At 41.9% G+C, this 21,462-nt stretch overlaps 3 protein-coding genes across 4 annotated transcripts; 2 read left to right on the forward strand and 1 right to left on the reverse strand.

The window, feature by feature from the left end:
• Positions 1 to 217: 217 nt before the first annotated feature.
• pfdn6 (prefoldin subunit 6) lies at positions 218 to 14,541 on the forward strand. Of its 2 annotated transcripts, XM_026357136.2 has the most exons (5): positions 218 to 395; positions 614 to 684; positions 796 to 920; positions 2,363 to 2,520; positions 14,525 to 14,541. In XM_026357136.2, the coding sequence occupies exons 1-4, from the start codon at positions 332 to 334 to the stop codon at positions 2,481 to 2,483; spliced, it is 381 nt and encodes a 126-aa protein (XP_026212921.1). In that variant the 5' UTR covers positions 218 to 331; the 3' UTR covers positions 2,484 to 2,520; positions 14,525 to 14,541. The 2 variants fall into 2 exon arrangements, with proteins under 2 accessions (XP_026212921.1, XP_026212920.1); XM_026357135.1 differs by lacking the exon at positions 14,525 to 14,541 and having other exon boundaries at positions 2,363 to 2,657.
• Positions 5,311 to 6,608, reverse strand: her5 (hairy-related 5). The gene is made up of 3 exons (XM_026357134.1): positions 6,517 to 6,608; positions 6,314 to 6,409; positions 5,311 to 6,203 (listed from the first exon to the last, which is right to left on the reverse strand). The coding sequence occupies exons 1-3, from the start codon at positions 6,568 to 6,570 to the stop codon at positions 5,706 to 5,708; spliced, it is 648 nt and encodes a 215-aa protein (XP_026212919.1). The 5' UTR covers positions 6,571 to 6,608; the 3' UTR covers positions 5,311 to 5,705.
• On the forward strand, positions 8,535 to 10,083 carry her11 (hairy-related 11). Its single transcript, XM_026358353.1, has 4 exons — positions 8,535 to 8,588; positions 8,986 to 9,081; positions 9,216 to 9,309; positions 9,440 to 10,083. The coding sequence occupies exons 1-4, from the start codon at positions 8,535 to 8,537 to the stop codon at positions 10,081 to 10,083; spliced, it is 888 nt and encodes a 295-aa protein (XP_026214138.1).
• Positions 14,542 to 21,462: the final 6,921 nt, after the last annotated feature.

A 21,462-nucleotide genomic window follows, 5' to 3' on the forward strand; every position in this document is an offset into this window, starting at 1 on the left:
CAACCGCAAAGATGACAGTGCCAAAATTAATCAGCAAACGGATTAAGCTAACGAGAACGCGTTTACATTAAACACTTACAGATATTCATATTATGCAGTCTTCTCTAAAACACAATTACCAACTAATTGATGTTGCCTATATGTACTATTTTGTCTTGAATAAAAAAAATGAAATAGTGAGGGCTTTTACTCTGAAGGCACGGGCTAACATCCGCTGAAGCCGTTGCTTTTCCTGTTAGCTAACGCTGATCTTTCATGTGATACTACATTTAGCTAGAAATCGTATTGACTTATTCCCGCACTATATAGTATTTATTTAGCCAATACAAATATGGCCGAGGCAATTCAAAAGAAACTACAAGCGGAATTAGAAAAATACACTCAGATGCAGAAAGGTAGGTACTTGCATAGCATTGCAGGTTTTGCCTTGTCGTGCCATGTTGAGGCGAGCTAACCGACCATATTAGGACACGTTTTCGTACAATTAAGTAAATTCGTTTTATATTTCTTATATATTTCAACTATTATTTGTTCGGGTAACAATTTGTCCATTGTATTCTTATAGTAATTGTATTCAAGAGCTCTGCTTATTAGCACATGTCTGCATTTTCAGATGTTAGCAAGAGCATGTCAGCCAGGCAGAAGCTGGAGACTCAGCTGACAGAGAACAACATTGTCAAAGAGGTAACCTATCTTCTTTGTAATAGCTTATTATTCTTGGATCTCTGTTGTTATAACTAATTTACTGTGAAGACAGTGCTAAATATTAAAGGTGTGGTATCTCTGTCTTTCCAGGAGCTGGATATGCTGGGCAGCACAAACACAGTTTATAAGCTTATTGGTCCAGTATTAGTGAAGCAAGATCTGGATGAGGCCAAATCCACAGTCGCAAAACGGCTGGAGTATATTAATGGAGAAATGTGAGTAATAAAAGCTGTGCTGTTTTTCATAGTGTTTACATCTTCAGTGCTAGAGAATACAATATGACCAGATCTTGAATTTCCTTCTCAGGAAATTAAATTTCATTGTCAGAAATGTTATCTATGCAATGCTGACCATGCAGTAGTCTGTAGCATGGATCATAACTGACCAACAACATCTAGGAAATTAATTTTCATGCCCAGAGAAGATACTTTGGCCATCACCACAAATAAACTTAAAATAAACAGGACTGGGAGTTATTAAGGAAGGTGTTCCCCATGCCTCCAGGAAAATAGATTAGTGTGTCACCCTACATCTACACTTGCAGGTATTGTGTGCCAGTTTCAGGGATGTGCCCTTCATCATCTTCATAAATGGATCAAAGGCCAATAATACCTGTCCTTTAAATGTGTCAAATGTCAGATATTGTTATCAGCTTAGACAGGTTTTCTACCTCTGCGACTATCTGTGTTCTGAAAATCCTTCACACGCTTGTCATCATAATGGACCCTTGCATAATTGATTATGCAACATTTAAAGTAAATGTGCTGTACACATTTGCACATGAAGTCATTCCAAGCAAATAAAATCAGGTGTAGATTTTGGGTCTGAACATAGATGTGTTATTATGCTTAATAGCAGGTAGAGGGCAGTAAGGAGTGTGGAGAGACACTTGAAACTTCTGTATCATTACATGGGGGCTGTAAGAGCATCATTTAGTGGGTATTATACCACAATAGGAGACACAAAACAGGGATGAACCTCAAACGGGCGTTGATTCCACTTCTTAGTTATTTCATTTTCCCACTGCTTAGTGCCATGTCTGTTTGTGGATCACTTGCAAATTTTCATGCAAGTCTCAAACAAATGTAGCAATTTAACAAACAATTAAAATGAATCAAATGATTTTTAAAGAATGCTCTACATTTTTGTATAGAGGCATATTATTAGCAATTGTCAGTCCTCTGCATTAATCTCCTGCTAATTCAAGTTAATAATCTTATAATGCTTATACACTATGAGAAAACCCTTTTGCAATTGTGTTACCACAGCTGAGAACAGCAGTACCAATGAATCAAACAAGGGAGCGTGGCAATCTGTAGGTTAGTTTAGTACCTGAACATCAGCAGTTGTGTGTTTACAAGTTCCAATAGGTACCAATAGCCAGAAAGAAAAAACTTTCATTAGAGACTCGACAATCTATTGTTGTCCTTAGATAGGAAGACTACTCAATTCTAGAAATTGCAAAATTTTCTTGTAGATATATATATATATATATATATAAAGTTGACAGCTTGATAAGAAATTTAAAGTTTTCTTGCAATTTATATATAGATAGTTGTGTGTGTGTGTGTGTGTGTGTGTGTATGTATGTTTATGTTTGTGTGTTTCATTTAGTTGTAAAACTAATCGTTTGTTTTTTGCTTTCCTTTTTCTACAGTCAGAGGTATGAGTCACTCCTAAAAGACATGGAAAAGAAATCTGAACAGCATCGAGAACTCTTGTCCAGTTTACAGCAAGAGTTTCAGAAGGCTCAGGGCCTGGCTGTTGGCAAAGCCTGACCCACTGATAAACACACACACACACACACACACACACATTTAAGGGTTTAGTCATCATATAATGTAAACTCACAGCTTAATGTTGAGTAATTTCTCCTTGTATCTCGTCATTCATATGCAGCGTTATTACTGCGGCTTCTCTCTTGTTACTAATAAACATGTTTTTCATGAAAAGAACAGTCGTGTCATCTATTGGAGCAGGTTGGAGATCGGGTTGCAGGTGCAGCACCTCTGTGTGTTTCTGTGGAACATTGGCTGTAATCACTGGGGCGGGCTGGCTGCCACCACAGCAGATGTTGTCCAGTGGCAGACCCACCCCACCGCAGTGCAGCATTGTTCACGGACATGAATGTGTTTCCCCGGGGCCTCTACCACCAGCGGAGGATTTAGGCAACATGAATAATGAAAAACAAAGAGAGTGAAACTTTGTTGATTGTAACCGTCCAATCAGAGCAGGCGGCTGAAGCGTGCGTCATGATTTCACCTTTTCCTGAAGAAACCTGCATATGAATAAAACCCTCCAAGTCCGTTTACCTTAAAACCTTTACGCATCTTAAACTCGGTTAAAGTCCGGACATAGAAATGTGTTATAGTTTATTTGAAGTGTAGCTACGTGACCCAAATGCGCCATAACACCATAACACCATCACTGCGTCACCAAGACGAGTTCGAGCGCGAGCCTGTCACCTGTGGCGCGTGGGTGCCAGCAGACCCATTAACACCCTGAGGTGCGATGGTTTCACAGGATCCGGACTCCAGCTGAAACCTGGCCGACACGTGGCCTAAACATGTCCTAAAGTCCAGGACGCAGGTCGCTTCGAGTCCATTTATGATGATGATGATGATGATGATGACGCGTATTTGGTCAACATGTGTTTACGTTGCTGCGTAAACACGCTCGTATACGTTTGTAACAAAGGTAAATGGCTTTAAACAGATTATTTTAAGTAAAATATTTTTTTAAAAAGTATTTTCAGGAGTTCATGGGAGGTTGGGACTATAAAAATAGCGCGGTGACCCCTGACGTGAAGTGCGAGCATCAAATGGTTTGATGATGAGAGCAAACGGGGAGTTTACGATCATCGCGTTCGCGCTGATGTGACAAAAACCAACAGAGACAAACGCTGCAGGTTGAACCTGTGAGCGGTGTGCTGGATTCCCAGGGTCCAGTTTGCTATAGTGTTGAATTCTGAGCTCGCTTTCTGTGTTCTTGTCGCTAAACTAGAAATCTGTAAGGAGGTTAGATGCCTCCGACTGAGCCTCATCACGCTGGTAAATGCTCCTCAAATGAAACTCTAATCTGATTCCAGCTTTAATTGATTTACTTAGTCCTGCGGGCTTTTCTCCGGGGGGTTTAAGCTTAGAAGAGCACAAAAGAGCATCCTGTCGTGAGATCAGCCAGCGGGACTAACACCTCCTTTGATAAAAGATGTTCCAAACAGGCTTTGAAGGAAGGTATGTATCCACTGGCTGGACACACCTTAAGAATAAACTACTGCTTTACCTGTTCAGACGCGCACAATTCGTGATTAATGCGAAAGCAAAGGAGGTTACAGTCTGTGCTCCCTGCACGATGACATAAACTCTGTTTGGATGAACTTTTAATGCGCAAGAATCAACAACCAAACGATCACTTTCCTCAGCAGATCTGAACGCACCAGACCACCGTGATACTCAGAGAAGTATGGACGCTTAACACATACTTAGGCCAGGATGGAGAACGATTATGACGCATTCCAGTGTGCATAGATATGCTGATGGTTTGGGGCCCTTTGCTTTTTTTCAGATGTAGAAAAGCACACGACAGTGGCCATTGCACAACATGTGCAGCAAGGTTCCGTCCACTTCACCAAATTAAAACTATAGAAACTAAAGTGTTACATCTCCTAAAATCACTCCATTGAAAATGATCGGTTTTGTAAATTGGCACAGTGAAATAGTTTCCACAGTTGATCAGACTAAATCACAGCACAGTCACCCACAATGCGTTCTTGTTTTTTAATTTTGAAAGATTGAATGACATTTAAATAAACACTGGGGCAGCTTCATTGCAGATGGTGGTGGCTCTGGCATTTTAGTGGCTCAAAACCTAACACTTGCAGAGTCTTGGTTAGTGGTAAAAACAATCCGGTCTGGACTCTGTGGTGACCAATCCATGTGCCCCTGAACCGCTCTTTTACAATTTGAGCCTGATACTGTCATATTGGAATAACCCTGTGCCAAGAGGCAGTAAAAAAATCCAGTGATGGAAAGAACTAGATGTATGTACAGCATCACTCATCTGCAGTATTTATCAAATAAAAGGCTCTGACTGAAATTCAAATAGTGACTTAGAATAAGTTAGACTTACAAATCCTCTCATGTTAGAACCTGACCTGAAAAGTTTTTTGGAGATTAACAGATTATTATAATAACCACAGCTAATGTCTCTTTGATTGACCAAAAGGTTCATCCTTTTCATTTTAGGGTTCAGGGGAACAGCCTACTCAACCTCCTGGCTCTTGTGTAATAGTGTTTGGACATCTGAAGCTCTATTTTGTAGATTAGATGCTCCCGTAACTGTCTGAATTTTGGACAGTCTGTGAATGACCACCCTTACTGGCTTTTGAACTTACTACTTACATTTGAAATACTGCCATCAAGATCATAGGAACAATAGCCCATCTACCATCAACATTTCAATAGACAACAGTGCCATAACTACCTACCTAGTACCTGCTAACTGTCCTCTAGATCCTTCCTCTTTTATCTCAGAGTGCTGGGGCAAAGACTGGTCAAGTACAAACTGTTCACACATGAAATAAGCAGCTGTATTGGTATCATTCTTTAATTGCCAGTGGGAACAGAACTCAGCAAGTACAGTCATTGAATAATACAAACACCTCAGACTCAGGGCAAAGAAAAATGAGAAGAGCACCCCTGATCAGACTGTAAAAGTCAAAGCAGCATTTCAACAACACCAAATAACTTTGGTATGAAATAGCATCAAACTGCCGGCAATACTGGCTAAAGAAATATCTCCTATTTACATCTAAAATATAAAAAAAAGAAGAATATAGCATGTGATGCATGTACAAAACCCACATTAAAGTGGATAATCCTATCAGAAAATATATTCACTGTACAAAATAATCCAGGCTGTACAATAAAATACATATTTACACAGTCTGTCAGCATCCACAGTACATATCAAAAATAATCTCTAATGTTCGGGAGTCTCTGTTACTGAGGCCAGGGCCTCCACACAGGATCCGTAACGTGTGTGGAGGCTGCTGTGGGGGAGAGCAGCTTCCTGGTGTCACAGTGGAGGCCACTGTTGTGGGTGAGGTACAGATGAGGGCTCTTGTAATGGTGGGACAGATGCTGAGGAGACAGAGCACCAGAGTGTCCAGCAGCAGCAGCAGGTATCAGTGCCCTGTGGACGCTCCCTGGAGATGAGGGGTAAGTCTGGGGTGGAGGAAGCGCAAGAGAAGCCTGAACTGAATCCCCACCGGCATCATCTGACTCCTGGCTCCTGCTGGCTATGAATTGACTGACCCGCAGCAGGCAAGACCTCATGCCGTCATCGTAGTTGCGCTGGCGGGCACAGAGCTGTCTCTGCTCCCTGGAGAGGACTCTCTTCATGGCGCGCTGACCGCTCTCCACCTCCTTCCCAGTCTTGAGGAACTGAACCACACTTTCCAGAATCTCTGCCTTCTCCACTTTGGGATTCTTCAGTTTCTAAATTGAGAAAAAATTGGGAATCATTTCACGAACTGCATTTGAGATTAAAAACATTCACATTAACAGGGATCATTAAACTACAACCACACCATGACGCGCATCCTTACCTCATTGTGAGTGTTCTCCAGCATCAGAAGCCGCAGAGTCTCCAGACTGTGGTTGATCCGCTCCCGTCTGCGTTTCTCCATAACAGGTTTAGACACCTGGAGGTAGAAATGTTAAATATTAGAACAACAAACCCAAACGGCGTTTAAGCGTTTCACCTTTTTTAAAACAAAGTCCTTCAGAGGGTCAGAACCTGGCAGCTTACCCTTCGCATGGTCCTCTGCTGTTTGGGAGACGCGGTTGGAGATAAAGTCTTCATGCTGCAGGTTGACTCGTGTCTGCGTGTTGTCCACTCGAGTCCAAACTGAAAACAGCACGCTTTGTGTCCTCGTTGCAATTTGTTGACTTCCCTGTAGACAGCCACGCCCCTGCGGGACACACCCTTCATCCATTTAGCGTCACACTATGGACTATGGCGCGGCCTTAACGCAGAGAGTTTAAGGCGTTCAAAGGGATCTCCAATCCCCCTTTCTCCTGCAAATATGCCCCGAAACCTCCCCCATGTTGTAGAGAGGTGATGGCAACCAACGATCCTCCTAAACGAGATTTATTAAACAAAAATTGAAATGTAGTGTGTGTGTGTGTGTGTGTGTGTGTGTGTGTGTGTGTGTGTTAAAACATTTTTACTGAAACTCCTTAATAGTGAAGAGTAAAACAGTTAAATTTGGATTCATTTGATTTACGTTTTGTTCATTTTATCTTAAACTTTAATTGTAAGTAAACCTTTAAACGCATGTGTTGTGTGAAGGAGTGGTGTTTGTCTAATGTTTGAACTCCGCTGCACACACACTTTTTTTTAATGTCTAGATATTTGAAATGGGTTTGGGGTAGCTTTCTCAGCACTGCATTTATGGTCGCCCCTGATCCCCGTAATAGGCTAAGGGGTGAGGATAACACTGGGATGATCGGATCACGGGGATCCCGTAGAGATTAAGTGGCTTTTCAGAGGCAGTGATACTTCCGTTTAAAGTCAAAGAGAGGGCGATTAGTGGAGGATCAGGGGTCACTGCTGGTTACCAGCTCATGCAAACTCACACAGCATGTTTAGCATTAAAGTATTTAAGACTCAAGTTGACCAGCCTGGGTTTCAAATGTGGAAAAGTATAGTAGGTTTTGATAAATCTAACGATGTTATGCTCACATCGAGGGTTAGACCTCAATCGAAGTGTGCGTGCGATTGAGGTCACGCCCCTCAAATGAGCCTCATTATGTGTTCGCCTGAGCCTGTGATGGAAACTAATTAGTGAAAAATGTGCTCTTTGGTGGCAGAGAACTGGACCGTTTACTTCTAATATCGTGACTCCTCGGGTGAATCAGCCCCACTGACAAAAGAGCTCAAATCAAATGGACCTGACACGCTTGGCAACACGTAGAGAAGTCAACAGCTGGCTTTGGTTTTGAAAGAGAGCGTGTGTGAAGTCCAAACATCAGGTACGAAACTGACCCGAGGCAGCGCACACTTAACACTGGAGTGTCAGGATCACACTCCCCTGGCCCGTGCTCCCTTTTGCCCGTTGTTCCCACACGATGTCTTTTAATTCTTATGGTCAAAAAGTCACTTTAAACACGTGGATGTGTTTGTTATCGTGTGCGTAATTCCAGTGCGCACAAACAGACGCATGGATCTTTGTGTCTTGCATCACTTCTCAGTTTGAACCACTGGTTTTTTGCAGGATACGCGCTCTCATTTGCCCTTTTTCATCACTTAATGCAAAGTGCCAACGTCTCACACGTCATAAAAAACAGTCTGCATAGCTGCTCACTTTCTCACTTCGATTCTGTTCCCACGAGAAGTTTCCCATACTCTCACTTCGTGGGGTTCTTAAGAAGCGGAATGCGCCACGTTAAAAGAAATCAGTGAGGAATGGTGAGTGAATTAAGATCGTGTCTGATATTACACTATGTTTAGTTTACTTCGCCATCTTTGTATATTGACTACAGAATATGAATTCTACAGATTATGAAGTGAACTCATTTCACTTCATGAAGGTGTAACATTGCTCTTCTAAATGGTCTGATTTGCGTTTTAAGGGCAAACTGTTTGGAAACTGAGTTCAAATTCAGTCAACTCTGTAATAAAACCATTTTTGGTAAAGTGGCGTCACTCACACCTGTCAGCCAATCAGAGGCGGCGCGAGCTGCGCTTATAAGAGCTCACGGGCCGCAGCAGGGTGTTTGAACTAGTGCAGCTTCTGTTCTGACGTCTGGATCATACCCTGCAACATGACGAGGAAACTACAAAACCCAACTCTGGATGATTGCAAGAGTCGAAAAAGGGTAAGAACCGTATTTATTTATTGAAACGCATCATACAGGTTCAAAGTTACTAATCCATTATTAAGGAGCACTTTTAATTTGTCTTGCAGATTGAGGAAAATCCCTTTTATATATTTTTATTCTCTTGTTTGACAGTTATGTTTTGGCTGTGTAATAATCAGGTAGACTCATTCCTCCAGTGAATCATTTGACCTCTGACTTTTACAAGACTCCCACACAGGAACTTTTCCAATCTGGAAATGTAAAATATGTTCTTACTAACACTTAATAACTGAGCTACATACAGTTTCTGACAGTGTCTAAACCAATAATAAATGCATTAATTTAGCTGATATATTATACAGCCTTACAACTGTAACCTCATCAAAATCCCATCATGTTGTTGACGTCTGTCTAGATTCTGAAACCAGTCGTTGAAAAGAAGAGAAGAGATCGAATAAATCAAAGTCTTGCTGAACTGAGAAGTTTGCTGCTGAATAACACATCTGATCCAGTGAGTGCAAAAAAAAAAAAAAATAAAATAAAATAAAAATCACATCGGGCCTTTACATGAATGTTAAACAATGTCACTTTGAAAAGTTTGACCTTAAAATGATGAAATGCGTTTCTTTCATGCTTCACCTGCAGCGTCTGCAGAACCCTAAGATAGAGAAAGCAGAGATCCTGGACTTGACTGTGGAATATCTTCAGAAGTGGACAGAGAGGAAGAACTTGAGTCACGGTTGGTGAAACAAACTAGTTCGGTCCTTTGTTTCAAAAGTATGAGAACCCAGCTTCTGCAGCAGCACATCTGTGTTTTACTCTTACATTATTGTTTATCTGCCGCCTTGGTGTCTTTTTGTTCATTGCAGACTCCAACAGTAGTCACATGAAGACAAACCTGCACCACCCAGGGTCCAGCGCTCCTCCCCTCTTCGCCATTGAGAGTGCGGGGTTTCAGCAGTGTATGGCCCAGCTGACCAGCTACATGCACAAAATAACACCGGCACAGAGAACAAGCCTGATTGAGGGGCTGAGACATCACACGAAGGCCGAGCAGACCAAACCAGACTCCAGCCAGAAAAAGGCTGAATCTGACATGACAGATGCTGCGTCTGTGGATGCCATTTGCATTTCTGAGACATCTGAGAGAAAAGTAGAGTCTCCAAAGTTGCTGCTTCCATCTCATTCTCCCTTTCAGCCTCAATCCTGCTCCACACCATGCCATGACTATCTCTCCCCGCCTTCTTCTCCCTGGTTCTCACCTTCTTTCTCCACATACGCCGTCGCTCCTTCTTTCCCGTCATTTGCCTCTCACTTCTCCTTCCCCCCCAGCCTGTCACCTCCGTCCTCCAACACCTCCTTCTTTAGTTTCTCACCCACAGTGCCTCACGCTGGCCCTTCTGCCTTCTACTTCCCTCCACTCACCACACCGAGATCCCCTCGACACCTCACACAGAGGCAGGAGTCTGCACCAAACTCTTCATCCATGTGGAGACCTTGGAGCAGAGACTGACCGGCTGAGAGCAGCAGGACCAGCTAGTGGGACCTGAACTGCAACCAGCAGCTGAGAAGACGATGTTGTATAGTGTACATATTATTAAATTGTCTATATTTAATATTTCTCTTGTAAATAAAATTTGTACTTGACGCTGTTAAAGTTTGTTTGAATACTTTGTTGTTTTCAAAAGATACTAATTGTGTTCTTACAGCAGATTGTATTCTGCGTTACAGTGTTGAATTGTAAGAACATGCCACATGTGTAAAAATGCCCAGAAAGACAAGAATACATTTTAAAACTTGTTTGAGACACACAGTATACTTAGAGCATTATTTTACCATTAGATGGCGGTGGAAGTACACAGACTTGAGTAAAAGTGCACATACTTGCCTTAAAAAGTACTCTACTGTGAAAAGAACAGCTACAATTCAAATTCTTTACTCAAGTTTGTAAAAAACTAGTTGGTAAAAGTACAAAAGTACTCACAGAGTGGTAGATAACTAACAAGTAACTAATTATATACTGTACTTTATAGTGGTTTTTACATACTTGTACTTAATGGGAGTATTTTGACGGGATACAGATTGAAAATAAAAAGTTTTTTACATGACCACTTTAATTGCTAGTTACCTTTTCAGATGTAGAATTATACAAAAATATAATCAACAAATACATAAATAAGTATCATCATGATGTTGAAATTAGCTCCAGCTGCAGCTTCTGTTCCTTAGCTAATCACTGGTTAACACAGACCTTTGACCTTTCTTTGCCACATTTTCACCAACTTTTCTGGACTAGAGTTGCACATTTATGGTTTCAGTGTTGTGTTTATGTTTCAAATACATTTACTTCCTCAGTGAAGTACTTGTACTTGGACTGGACTGTATGGACTGTAGCATAGGGAGCATACTTTGTACATCATCTAAGGTATAGGATTGGAAGTGGCACCCATACCGTAGTGGAAATCTATTCTTTTACTTGAGATAGAAAGAAAATAGAACAGTTTAAAAAATAACAATGATATGAACAAGTACAATATTTCCAGAAGGTATGTAAGTAAATAGGCCTGGACTACTTCAGCAAATGTACTTAATTATTTACCACCTCTGGTTGCCATGACAACCCAATACATGCAAGTTAAAGGAAGTCTAAATTGGTTTCTAGCAGCTTTTCAATCAGGCAGTGTGAGCATTATGTCTCCATATGACTAAAGGTAATTAGTTTAGTTTAGCTGACTGTTGGTGACAAAGAGGCCACTTTGAGAAGTCTTCCTCTTTAATAAGCAGGTGGAGATGCAGGCGTGTAAGGCTCCTCTGGGCTAATTACTTGTTGATTTGTGAAGTGAAAAAGGGTAAATACAACCCAAACAGTGCAATCTTAAACAATGAGACCAGAGCAGTCAAAAACGTTTTCCTCCATGTATGATGAGACGTCAGCTTGTCTTACATCCTCCTATATGACCATCTACAGCTGCTCGGCCTTTCCAGCAGGGCATGGTCGGGGCAGCCGCATGCCATAGTTGAAAGACAAGATTCTGCTGAGAGAGCGTGTGCTGCCATCCCAGTACATTCGTCTGTCAACAAAGGAGGGCTAGAAACAATTTTCAAATCCTGGAGAACATTAATGATTGTTCACTTTACGATCCTCTATCCACCCTTTATTAAATTCTGACAGCCAGCCAACCGTACTCACAATGGACTTCCTGTTAACTAATGAGGCCCTTACACACAGGTACATGTGTATAATGGAGTAGTGCATGGACTTTCTGTGGCCCAAGACGTCAGAGGCCTCTAAGCTACAATCTATTTATCCTGTGGTCTTTCTGTGACTAATGCAGTCTCTCTGTGTCCTTATCAGCTACTATGTGTGAAAGTCACAGTATAAACATCCATTTACAGAAAATAGAAATGAGGTGAGAATCACTCCAGGTGGCAGCATGTGGCAGTAGTTAATGGTGTTGGACAACAGAGGGCAGCATTGACACGCATTCAGTGTAGCAGCACTGCAGGTGATCTCCATCCCTGCCTGACCTCTCACAGTGAGGATTATAAAAGGGGGCTGTCATTTGGGCTACAGTGTGTCATTGAGCTATTCCACCAGCGATAAGCCCGAGATACACGATGATCATTCTTGTCTCCTTCTGTCTCTCAGTGCTCAGCCCATTCTTTATCTGGTGATCAAATCTCCATTACAAGCTCTGAATTTTTTCAGCAGGGAGGCACCAAAGGATTTGGCTTCAGAAAACAGACTTTATCACATGATAGAACATGTCTTTGGATAATAGTTATCCCCCCCCGCCTCACCCCACCCGACCTCTCTACTCCTCATGTGCTGAAGAAGCTCTCTCTCTGTGTGAGTGCCATTAGCTATGAGGTTGCCATTGTTCTTTGTCAGAGAAATGAGAGGGCAGGCACATCATTGGGTGCTTGATTCTCTGCACTGTCTCTCTGTGTGTTTTTGATCATTCTGCACAGGCCCGTGAAAGCAGAGAAGGTCACTCTCGCTGCAGAGGCCGACAGTCGCGGCACAGAACATAATTAATGGGGAAAGAGATCACCTCGTGGAGCAACCTGACAATGGTTGAAAACTCCTTGGCATTTTCTTGGGACATGCTGATTAGAGCTGATCCTGTTACCCTCTTTAATCACTGTTTTTGTTTGCCTTGAATGCGCCCACGCATTCCTGATTTGGATTGGAAAACTCGAGATGTTGTTCTGTTCTAGCTGTCATGGGTTTGTCATGGCCTGCTTTGGGGTCTGCGGATTTCTTCTTTCGTGTTGGTGCATTGCAAAAATCCAAATGCTGAGACGGGGCTGATGTCAGAGCTTTTCATCACACATGTGCACACTTGTACAGCTTGAAAGCACACGCACAAACAGAAGCAGCTCGCACCGTACCGTGCTGGCATGTAGCACGGCAGCTCATCAGGACAGGTGCTTACCGTGATCCATCCAGACTATTAAACTAGACACCAACAAAATCAGGAATAAAAACGATTCATAATCATTTGTTGAAATGATTCTATCAGTTATTTTCCACTGACACATTTCTACTAATATGTGTCTACAAATAATTCTTACAATAATAATCAAAATGCAATTGACTGGAAACTTCCTGTTTCCCTTCCTCATTCCAAAGGTCTTAACCAATTTGTATTTAAGTGCAGCAGCAGAAGATTAGCTCACACAAAGGGCAGAGCTTCCCAGCATTTAAATAAAGTAGACAAGGGCCCTTTTCCAAGCTCTTTCAGACCGATTCAGACAGTTTAACCTATTTCCAAGTTGAGAACACCTCCCTCAAGCTACTTTATAATTGATATACCTTGTTCACATTCAGTGTTACTCCTTTTATTTGTGCAGCAGAAGAAAACACCTGCAGTTTACACGGAGCAGTGTGAGTGATTTTCCAAACCTTGAACCTTAGCTGTCTAGTATGCTGTCTATTTGTGTAGGAGTGACTGTGCATTCTTGTGGAGTTGAGTCAATTTGTTTGAATAAGCTCTATTTTGGAAGACGGTCCATGGACTCGCAGCTTTTTATCAGTCAGATTTAAGGACGGCTGTAGACTCAGTCAGCATCCCTAGAGAAGGAGGACTCCTCACTCAGATCGCATGTCAATACTCAAGAATGTAGATCTGTCACTACCCACAACTAAATATCATTTTTCCTCCCTTTCATTTGTCTCTCTTTCCCTCTCTTTGCAAGGTTCTTTGAAGTAAATAGTGAAAGGATCTCAGACTGTAGCAAATTACCTGAGGACTGAAACATTTTTGACATAAGTCCTGAGAGACGAGGGCGAGCCACTTTTCCTGGCGGCCCCTTTTGCGTTTTTAATCTGGGGCTGAGGGAGACAGCAGCGTTGACAGAATGATGGGACAGCTGGACATGCTTCCAGGCCGGCAGCAAGGGGCAAAAGAAAAAACAGGAGAAGGGCCACTGCAGACATCTGCAGGAAAGAGCCAGCAACTCAGGACAGCACACCGTCCCAGGATCGAGCATGACAAGTGTTCATGGGAGAATTTCTCTCCTGGGTGGAGCATTTCTGAGGTTCAACTACAGTAACTAACACAAAGTGTTTTTTGGAGGTCACTGCTTATAGCTGTGTCAACACACCAGGCCTGGGCAGAAGAGAGGGCTCTGGGGACTTAAGCCACCTGACCTTTTTACAAAATAATCAAAGATGCTCCTGTTAACAGTAATTTAATCCATTAGTGAAGCCTCAGCTCTCTTGGGATATAACCATTTGTAGAAATTCACTAATGTCACAATACATTACAAAGAAATATAAGACAGATAATCAAATAAAAAGGTAAAATTGATTTCAAACAGTTTCTGCATTTTATCTATTTATCAAAAACCTACATGTCTTTACACTTTTGTACACATTGTGCAAACAAGATATGATGTTTTAATTAGCAAATATTAGAAATGTGGCTTTTACCCTTTAACACTCTCACACACACACACACACACACACACACACACACACACACACACACACACACACACACACACACACACACACACACACACACACACACACACAAAGAGGTCATTAAATTCAGCCCCTTCGGTGGACAAAAACGGCAGAGCATCCAAAAATCTCTCAAGCATCTTCACTGTCATTGGAAACATGCTTAAAGCGGACAGGAAGTAACCTGAGCCAAACAGGAGGAAATCAAATCAGACATCGCTAGCTTGTTTTTCAGGGCAGGACAATTATATTTGACATAAAGCGCTTTTCACTCATGCATCAGTGCTCTCCACTTTCAAGGGCTGCTATCACATTGGTCCACTGGTTTGCTTTTCTTTCTCTCTATTTTACAAAGTCATTTTGCTGGAGATGATGAACAATGGACGCCTTTTCAGAGATCCTATAACCTTTTCTTCCTGAGGGATCCTGCTGCAATCAAGTATGCAAGAGCGTATTGTCACTCGTTTTGCCTGCGCTGTCCAAATTGTAATCTTTCCTGCACTGCTTAGAGATATCTTTAGGTTTAAAGTTCAATTAATTGTCAGCATGACCTAACCTGAAATTGGGTCTGAGTTGGCTTCATCATGTTGCCACATTTACTGTGTATGTATCTATCAAACCTCAACTAGTTTTTTTTAACTCAGGGATTCACTTAAGAATCAGCCCTTTCCTGCCCGCCTGCCATTGTCTTCCTGTGTTTTACTTTGTGTCTGGGAACATGCATCCTTCTCAGCCTTTGTGACCCTGCTCCCTCCCCCATGGGTGGGCTGTGACCCTGCTAGCCTGCAGCCACTGCAGGTTACAAACTCTCACCCTAGAACGCTTGTAATCCCAGGGATGTACTTCAGTACAATTTGTGCTCTTTGCCCCTTTCCAAAATTCAGTAAGAACCTAAAAGGTCATAGGTCAGTGTACCAATCAGAAGTTGCAGATAAAAATAGCCACCAATACACAGGTCATCTATAAATACTGGCTCCTGTCCATTCTCATTTAGAGATGACTTTGTTTTGTCTTGATGTCACCAGAAAGAGTGAGAGGCTGAAAAGGAGGCACGAAGATCTAGATGTCTTTTTCCTCGTATGTAACCTCATACTGCTGAGAAAATGTCAGAGTGCAGGAGCAGGAGTGAGTGGACATCAGACTCGGTGGGCCCTTAAGGGGCCCCACACACTGACAAATAGAGCACTCTGTCCTTGTAAGAATTCCAACACTGCTGCTCTGGACTGTCTGAAGCCAGGTTTCTGAACAATGAGCATGAGCACAAAAGTCCTAAATCTTATTTAATTAATCTTATTTGGCCTAATTTACAGTAGTTGTACTGTTTTTTTTTTTTTTCCAAGGAAAATGATAAAAGATGGCAGATACAAATTGTTAGAAGAAACTGATGTTCTTCTACAAAGTCTTATCTATAAACAAATCAAGATATCCTTTTCTTTTATTTGTCCTTCTCACTGAGACATTACCAGCATGGAAAAAATGCTTTTTTATTACATCGTCACAAGTTCACACCTGGCAGCTCTGTTGCCGATGAGCAAAATGGGCTCTGTCTAGAGAGGATCTGGGTTTTCCCGCTGCAGCTCCCTGCAGGAACAAGCTCTGAAAGGGTGCCATGGTAAAAGAGGAAATTACATACCTTCACTGCCAACTACCTGCTGGTAGCTGGTAGTCACTAGTATTAGCAACATGGGGGTTTATCAGAATCACCCTCCTCAGTGAGTGACCAGAGAGCACTGATGTTTGTAGAGAGACTCACCTCACCTATAAACGAGGGTCAGCGAGTTAGTTCACTGCCAGAACAAAATATCTCAAACAAACATATCTTGAGACACCTGGGAGGGTCATCACGTTGAAGAGATGTTCAGGCTGAGAGAGGTGACAACGTGTGCTGCAAGGGAATCTGTGATGAAAAGTGTAGCATCAGTTTGTTAGGGTTAGTCAGTCACTGTCAGAGATACTGCGCCACTGAAATGTCAGCTACTGAAGTATTGGTTCCTGTCACAGTATTTACTTTCAGTGTTGTCCATTTAATTGCAAAAATGGATGCTAAAAAAAAAAAAAATCAATGCACTTGTTCACATTTGTTTCCTTTAAAAACCGTCCTCACATGCGCCCTGTCGAAGCTCCAGGGTCATTTAAGAGATGAACACACTATCTCCTCCTGACAAGTGTTGCGTGAGACGATGTGCGTGTAGTTAATCAGAGCTTTTCTCTCTCTCTTTTCATCCAGTTCCATATTTGTATGCTCTTCGTAAAACACAGATGCCTCCACTTGAATGAGACTAGACTTATCTGTCATTCAGGCTGCCCTTCCTTTTCTTTACTGTGGTTTAAATGCATGGACCACCAACCTCTCATCTGCCCCGAGGAGTAAAGGCAGTCAGATATGATGAAACAGATGAAGTTCGGCTCGAAGCTACGGGACCTGGTGGTACTTTGTCTAGCCCATCTAGATTGCTCTGATAGGGTGCCGTGATAAGTAACATGAAAGTGCCCTGTCGTCAGCTTTTTTCTTCTCCTCTGTTCTGCCCTCCAACATCACAGCAGGGAGATTAGACAGCAAGAAAGACGTTCGAGAAAGGCATCTACTCACATGATTACCTACCTCATTGGCCTCTTCTGTTTCCAATCCATCACAACATGCACATGTGCCCGTTCTCTATTACATGGTCTCTGGACAGCCCAAACCTCGAGGCTATCAGTGGTGTTTTATAATAAATCTGATGCTCTGTCAGATTGTGCCTGATTCCTTGGGTTCTACTGCCAGGTTGATTGTGATTTGTGAGTTGGTGTTAGTCAGCAACCAGATTTATACTTCTCATATTCAGCCTTGAAACAGCCTCTCTTTAAAATCATCTAATCTCATTTTACGTGTCAAGAACAGTTTTTCATGGTGAAGGGCCAAGCTACTGTTGTTTTGTAACACGAATGGTGCTGTTTAACTGTACCACTACCACTACTCAGTGGTAAAGTGTTAATATTACAAATAAACATCAGCCTCAACATTAAAACTTATTACCTACTATTATGTAGATTCCAACAAAAACCCACTGAAGCATTGTGAAGGTGGCATGTGCTACCAAAAGGAGAATGATTATGGTCCTTAACGTAGTCAAGAAACACAAGACCAAATGAAAACATATCATTGCCTATATTCGCTGGATGTTTAAATAAAAACTTAATGTGAGATATTGTGTTTAAAATCTGTTGCTCTGTAATGACGCAGACTGAATAATTTTCAGGTTTTGGCTCCAGAGTTATTTTACAGTATGTATACAGTACTTGTGCAGTAGGTATATGCTGAGATAAGGGGGCATGAGGTTAGGGTAAAACTAGGTCATTTGATTAATTTGAACAAAAAACAAAAACACTGTTTAGCCATCACTATATAATTGCTAAAGTACCTCTATCTTGATAACACATGAACACTCAGGAAGAGGACAGTAATGCATACTGATGCTCTTTCTACACTGTGGTAGTTTTACTAAGCATGTGAATACTTCATCCACCACTGACCTGGACAAATAACACAAAAACTCAGTAATGCCTAGCGACCACTACAGGGAAGTGGAAAAATATGTTTTTTTTTTGTCATGTGGGTGAACAGACCCTTGGAAGGTGGACTGTGCAGGTGTACCAACCATGACGGATAAAGGAACACAGTATACCCTTTTCAGTGCAGTCACTGCTCACTGTCTGCAGGAGTTTGGCACAAACGTTCCCCTTTGGCTGCACTTTCCCTGTAAGAATAAACAGCCCTTATTTCACATAGTTCTAATAAATGTTACTATGAATAGAAATGCAACAATGACAAAATCAGAGATGTGTCTCACGCTACTTGTGTTGTACTTTTAAGATTTGCATGTGTCCCTTAAAATTAAAATAACATTTCCAGTGAACAGGATGACAGCTTGCTTGTTGACACAGCAGAAGCTGAATGAATGTGTAATGTCTGCAGACATTTGAACACGCTCCTATCAATGCTGTTATGATTGCACGCTGCATCTTTCAGGGTCAGACCAAAGGAATGAGGTGGTCCCAATGAAAATAAACATTAACTGCGAGATGTATTACACACGATTGTAAAACATCCACCAATGACAACATAAACCCTCACCTATCTTCCTTCAGGGCTCAGGATTGTAACTGCTATTGTGATTGGTCACCACAGGTGAGGCATGTTGGGGAAACGACATGCCTTTCCCCTCCCAGAAAACTGTCTTTGTTTGCCTCTGACAGGGGGAATGTGTGGCTAAGCATCTATGCGGCACTTTGAGTGCTTGAAACGATTCCCCTGTATTTTCCTGATGTGCACAGAGAAGCACTTTGATCCTCACGAGCACACGGGTGTCAACTCTCTGAGATATGGGGCTACAGCTTGCCTTGCCTCATTTGTCTTAAAGGTTATTTTAATGATTTGTCACATAAATTAAACCAGAACTGAAGCTGAGAGTGTGACATTTGATGCTAATTTCCCTTTTGAACTCTACTTCAGATTTATAAGGACACTTCTTGCTCCTTTTTGCAACCAAACCCTGTGCCCTCTTTCTTTTTCCCAACAAATGTTTCTGGTTTCATAACACAGAGAAGTTGACCTGCCGAGTTGGCAACGGGTTTCTGATCACCTCACTGATAAGTCTGAATCCAATAAAAACACACCTGGGTTAGAGGAGGACCAGAGCCAAGCAGACTGAATAATGTGAGCTGGACCAGCCCATTAGTACAAGCACAGTATAGATTATTGTGGGGAAATAGATGGCTCTCCACTCAAACACTGGAACGTTTGAACAACTCCCCACACTATTCCTCTCCGTGTCTACACTTTGAAGTCTAATTTCTGGCTACTGAAGCAGACAATAATGATATCTTTAGGGTCGAGGCATGGGAAATGAACTTGGGAAGCTCAGGTGAAACTCTAGAAAGCCTGAATGTGATATTTCCTGTGTGTTCAGCCGCTCTATTCTTGGCCAGATCTGTATGATGATTAGCTACTGGGACGTGGAGAGGTATGCCTGCATTATGAACAGCCGGGAGTGGAGGAGGAGACCAAAGCCTCATCACCATCCTGCTGTGTCCAACAAACATGTTACATCAGTCGTTGACCACAAACAAGATGATGCTATATCATCATCATTATTCTTCTCAACTATCCTTTCAACATACTACTTACTTTCACATCTCGTGCCTGTATGTGGTGAGATGTCATGGCCATAGGTAGCGACCGTGCGTCATCTGTGCATTAGCCCGCCTCTTTGGTCTGGACTGTTTTTGCTGTACAGTTTCTTACAGACATACGTCTGACTTTGGTGATCCCTGATCGACTCTCTGGACTTTGTGTTAAGTGCTAATTAGTAATTCTAACTGTGCTAACAACACATTTAAGAAGAGTAATGTGGTGAATCCCACCTGCTGAGCGTCATCAGCTTTAATATGTAGCTCAAAGTATGTGGACTCTTAATGTTTTTATCCTGTTTGGGGCTAAATATTCTAAACTGTTCTTTGCAAAACTCCAATAGTCTCTAATCTAAAAAGTCCACAGTAGCTGCATGTTTGTACATTTGATATATATGTACATGAATTACATAATAGGCACTTCTAAGAATTCTGTTTGCTTTGAAGGGTGAGTCTGTAGTTTGGATGTTGTCTTTGTTACTAAGGAAAAATGCAGCCTTTAACAAAATAAAGGCCTAGCCCTGGGCTCTACTGATTGACCTCTGAATCTGTGATAAGCTGGAGCAATCAGCTCATGTAAGCAGGCTGGGATGAATTCTAATTTATATGGTCCTATAAGAAGTTAGTGTATGCCTGTCAGAGGAAGGATCCTTCTTCTGCTGCTTGTCTTTCTTCCATCTTTTTTCTTTATCCGTCGAGTTTTTCCTCATCTGAATTTGAGAAGAAAATTCTTGTCCGCTGCTCAGACTGTAACGCTCTGTCAGTCCAACTTGCATTGATTTTGGGCTGTATTAAAAAGTTTAACATGCTTGACTTGTGAGCTCATGGCATGTTTATGCAGTATGTGGACGTTTGTGTCTGCGTCTAACATGGGCTCTGTTCAGTACTGTTGGGTGGAGCCTGTCCGTTTTGCTGTGTTACACCACCCGGCTCGATGCCTCTGTAGTGGAGTGATGTGTCTTTCCAGGCCAGGGGATTTCCTTCTTCCAGAAGCACTCAAAGTTATTAATGTGGAGGAGGATCTGAGCTCTGCTGCTACGCCTGTTTGAAGTTCCCCATAACGTTTTGCTCTGCAGCACTCCCAGAGATCACAGCGAGAGCAGCCACAGCAGCAGGGAGCTCACACTCATAGTCACATAGCGTTGTATGAAAGTTCATTTCAACATGACCTGATTTGCAATTATCATGACACTGTGTACACTTTTTAAATCCACTTTCATCCACCTTTTATATAATAGACACACTCACAGTATTAGTCTGTATGAGTGATGGATCGAATGGGTGCTTAGAGTGTAGCATGTTGCAGATCTCCAGATCACATTGATTCCTCTGAAGTGGTTTTTCTGCGTTGGCTCAGCCTCATTTTCTGTTCTCCACACACAACTGGGACTCAAGCAGAACTCTTTGATTATTTGTACCTTGTAACTCGCCAGGGCTTGTTCATTTTTAGCCCCGTGATTTATAAAGTGTAAGTATGCGAGCACTACAGATAAATGTACTATATGGCAAAGCCCCAGTTTAAGCTCTGTGCAGAAACATTGCGACCAGAGTTATCCTGTTCCCTAACACCACACACGAGAAAATGACTTTTGTCTATTTAATGTAAGGATTACTTGACAACTGATCTAAGTACAAAAGAGTTTTCATGCTTATGGAGCTCATGGAGACTATTAGCTAATGTTAGGTACCTTAAGATCTCTGTTTTCTTTCTTCCTTTTATTTTAAGGGCTTTGTTGTCACAGTGAGTCCTGA

The sequence above is a fragment of the Anabas testudineus genome, chromosome 10 (genome assembly GCF_900324465.2).
Source record: "Anabas testudineus chromosome 10, fAnaTes1.2, whole genome shotgun sequence".
NCBI classification, from domain to species: Eukaryota; Metazoa; Chordata; class Actinopteri; order Anabantiformes; family Anabantidae; genus Anabas; species Anabas testudineus.

Bases quoted from the DNA above. Each gene is read 5' to 3' on its own strand.
- pfdn6 (XM_026357136.2), top strand. From the start codon at position 332: ATGGCCGAGGCAATTCAAAAGAAACTACAAGCGGAATTAGAAAAATAC. The intron at 396-613 runs GTAGGTACTTGC...CTGCATTTTCAG, and splicing joins ATACACTCAGATGCAGAAAG to ATGTTAGCAAGAGCATGTCA. The intron at 921-2,362 runs GTGAGTAATAAA...CTTTTTCTACAG, and splicing joins GAGTATATTAATGGAGAAAT to TCAGAGGTATGAGTCACTCC.
- her5 (XM_026357134.1), bottom strand. From the start codon at position 6,570: ATGAAGACTTTATCTCCAACCGCGTCTCCCAAACAGCAGAGGACCATG. The intron at 6,410-6,516 runs GTAAGCTGCCAG...TTCTACCTCCAG, and splicing joins AGCAGAGGACCATGCGAAGG to GTGTCTAAACCTGTTATGGA. The intron at 6,204-6,313 runs GTAAGGATGCGC...TTCTCAATTTAG, and splicing joins TGGAGAACACTCACAATGAG to AAACTGAAGAATCCCAAAGT.
- her11 (XM_026358353.1), top strand. From the start codon at position 8,535: ATGACGAGGAAACTACAAAACCCAACTCTGGATGATTGCAAGAGTCGA. The intron at 8,589-8,985 runs GTAAGAACCGTA...ACGTCTGTCTAG, and splicing joins ATTGCAAGAGTCGAAAAAGG to ATTCTGAAACCAGTCGTTGA. The intron at 9,082-9,215 runs GTGAGTGCAAAA...CTTCACCTGCAG, and splicing joins TGAATAACACATCTGATCCA to CGTCTGCAGAACCCTAAGAT.